This window comes from Pygoscelis adeliae, unplaced genomic scaffold (genome assembly GCF_000699105.1).
Source record: "Pygoscelis adeliae isolate BGI_AS28 unplaced genomic scaffold, ASM69910v1 Scaffold71, whole genome shotgun sequence".
Lineage (NCBI taxonomy): Eukaryota > Metazoa > Chordata > Aves > Sphenisciformes > Spheniscidae > Pygoscelis > Pygoscelis adeliae.
This window is the reverse complement of record NW_008824356.1, coordinates 13742631-13745358: the sequence shown is the minus strand read 5'-3', so window position 1 is coordinate 13745358 and position 2728 is coordinate 13742631. Positions and strand designations below refer to the sequence as shown.

Here is a 2728-nt window from a genome sequence, read left to right as displayed (position 1 = left end):
AAGGCCAAGGACAAAACCACACCAAAAGAATGATGGTCAATTAACACCTAAAGGGCATACGGAGGAGAAAAGCACTTACTTCATGATAAGTATGTAGAATGAATACATAATGATGAGTATAAGGCTTTCCCACCTCAGAGAGACAAAAAAAAGTGTTAAAAGGCCATTCGAACAGCTGTATGCTTTACAAGTTTTATGTACAAGTGTGTGTTAAACATCTAGTACAAGTCACATTTGTGTACACAGGATTCACATCATTAAGATGTGAATTCAGCAGAATGGGGGGGAAGCAGACTCTCACGTTCCAATAAACATGCAAATAAAATGTAATGCATATATTTCAGAAATGTGCTATGCAGACTGAAACCATAGCTACCCTCTGAGGATCATAACGCCAAGGCCTTTTGTCATTTCAGTGCTGAAGCACAGGCCAGGCACTCTTAGAAGATGGACTCTTCCTTTAGAGAGGACTCTTTCAGAAGATGCTTATGATCTTCGACTAGGATCCCACCTTGGACTGTTCTTTGGGACACCTAGCATCCCCACAAATGTTAACAGCCAGAAGCAGAGCAGCAGAACTGTGGTTACCCTCTCTGCACATGCGAGTCTTCAGGCCTTAAATATAGCCTATTTACTTCATTAATGTTTCCAGATTCTTAAATTTTCTTTTAGATTTCCCTGATCATCATAAAAAAATATAACCAAAGAAAATACATGGGATTTCCTAGGTGTCAAATCCAGCTCATACTCCTGGCATGCATGAATGAAAGCAACTCTATTTACTGATCAGTCTCATGGCAAATATGGGACTGTAGGGAATAATTTATACAACTTACCATTCTATTTTCTCATCATATATGAACTAGAAGGAAAAACAAAAGGAAACACATAAATTGACCATTTCTCTGATCTACCTTGAAAAACAGACAAATTTATTTAATAAATATCAGTCATATCTAGCCAGAAGCTACTTGAGTTTTGACCCTTTCTAACCAGAACTTTCACCATATGGATTGTGCCCCTCACAAAGCACAAACCTTGTGAACAAGGCTTGGATCCCTCTCAGTGACTGTTGTAAATACTATTTAGTAGAACAGTGTGAGCATGTGAAAGACAGACAGATATGCACACATGTACCCACACGCTGTGCGGTGTAAATGACAGCAAAGTCATGTATTCTGAAGAGACCTAGCTCCGAGTCCTTTTAACAGCTAGACTAGTTTTAGCAGAAAAGGCAGCCATTTTACTTCTGCTCTTAGGTGGTTTTACACATTATACTCCACCCTATGTAACCCCTGTAACTGAATGGGCAGATAGTGATCCATATTTACTACAAAACAAACTAAGTGGATTCTTCCCCTCCTTGCCACCAGACACAGTAAATGCATACGTTCAGGAACTACTACACTGCTCTAGATGAACAAAGTGGTATCTCACCTGTGCTCTATTTAGAAAAAATTACCCAGAACCTGTGCAATAAAATTACTGTGTAGAAGCAAGAAACAGTCACCTTCCCCATTTAAAATAGAGGTGCAGCTCAAAATTTTTCATCTCCACAACAAGCAGTCCCCTAGGTCAGAAGAGTGCGCTAACTGCACTGTGTAACAGTAGCCTGCTAGCCTGCAGAACTTCACAGACTGTAAGTGCAAAATGAATGGACATTGATGGACATGATGGACACATATTCTGTGGGGCTATATGAAGTTTTCATATTTGGATCATATTGTGGAGCTGAGTCCTCACTTCCAGATGTCACAAGAACTAGCAAAGAAAATAATTGTTTACCAGTGTTTATCAATGGTTAGCAGGCTGGTCCTCCAAAAATTCAAGCAATGAAACACATTAATTGATAAGATAACTACTTACAACAATAAGTATGATCACAGATATCGTGTAGTACACGGAGTCCCTGAACACAGCCCACCGGGTGAGACAAACCACCTGAAAAATATCACACCTTCAGCCAACAAAAATATGCGATTTTAAAGACAAAACAAAAGCCTCTATCTTGTAATTACTTAGGTGTGTGAGCAGAATTATTATTAGCAATGATTCTGGAACCAATCGAAGTTTTATGCTAACAGGAAGACACATCAGTCTGTTAGACAATGGATCTATAATAAGCATCAGTAACAAAAATCATATAGAAACTTCCATTAATGAAATACATTTCTTAATAATGACATTTTAATTAGTCATATTTTCAATTGTAAAGTACAATTCATCGTACCATTGCAAATCAATGGTTCCCACTTCATTATATTTGTGGATATATCGGACTTAATACCTGAGAAATATGATACACAGTCTAACCATCTACTGACTAGATGGAGCAAATCTCATGTTTGCGTCCTAGATTCTTTGATCACCATCAGTACCAGGAAGGATTAGCAGATGCCACTGATCAGTTGTATTGTATGAACTGAACACAGTATTGTATGAAGAGGAACCATTTTCCTCTGTATGCTACATGTTCAGAGTGCTTAAACTACAGCTGAACTTTTTGGAAACATCTGCTATTTGTAAAGTGTTTGTAAATTTTTTCCAACATTTCACATTTTTCACTATGCCAGCTCATTTTTGTTTTTGACTAATACTCCTTTTTTTTTAATATTTGCCCATGGAAACCCTTAAATTGTAAGCAATTGAACTCCATAAAGATTAAGTATCTTACTAACCTGTCCTGCAAACATTCCACAGACACCAATAATGCAGAGGATGTTGAAAA

General features: G+C 37.7%; 1 protein-coding gene across 1 annotated transcript in view; it reads right to left on the bottom strand.

Moving 5' to 3' along the window:
• SLC24A4 (solute carrier family 24 (sodium/potassium/calcium exchanger), member 4) overlaps positions 1–2728 on the bottom strand; it is a 95206-nt gene that overhangs the window by 27101 nt on the left and 65377 nt on the right. Inside the window, 4 exon segments of the mRNA XM_009319529.1 lie at positions 80–133; positions 837–862; positions 1867–1941; positions 2679–2728. The exon segment at positions 2679–2728 is cut by the window's right edge and continues 21 nt beyond it. Of these exon segments, the coding sequence (XP_009317804.1) occupies positions 80–133; positions 837–862; positions 1867–1941; positions 2679–2728 (205 nt within the window).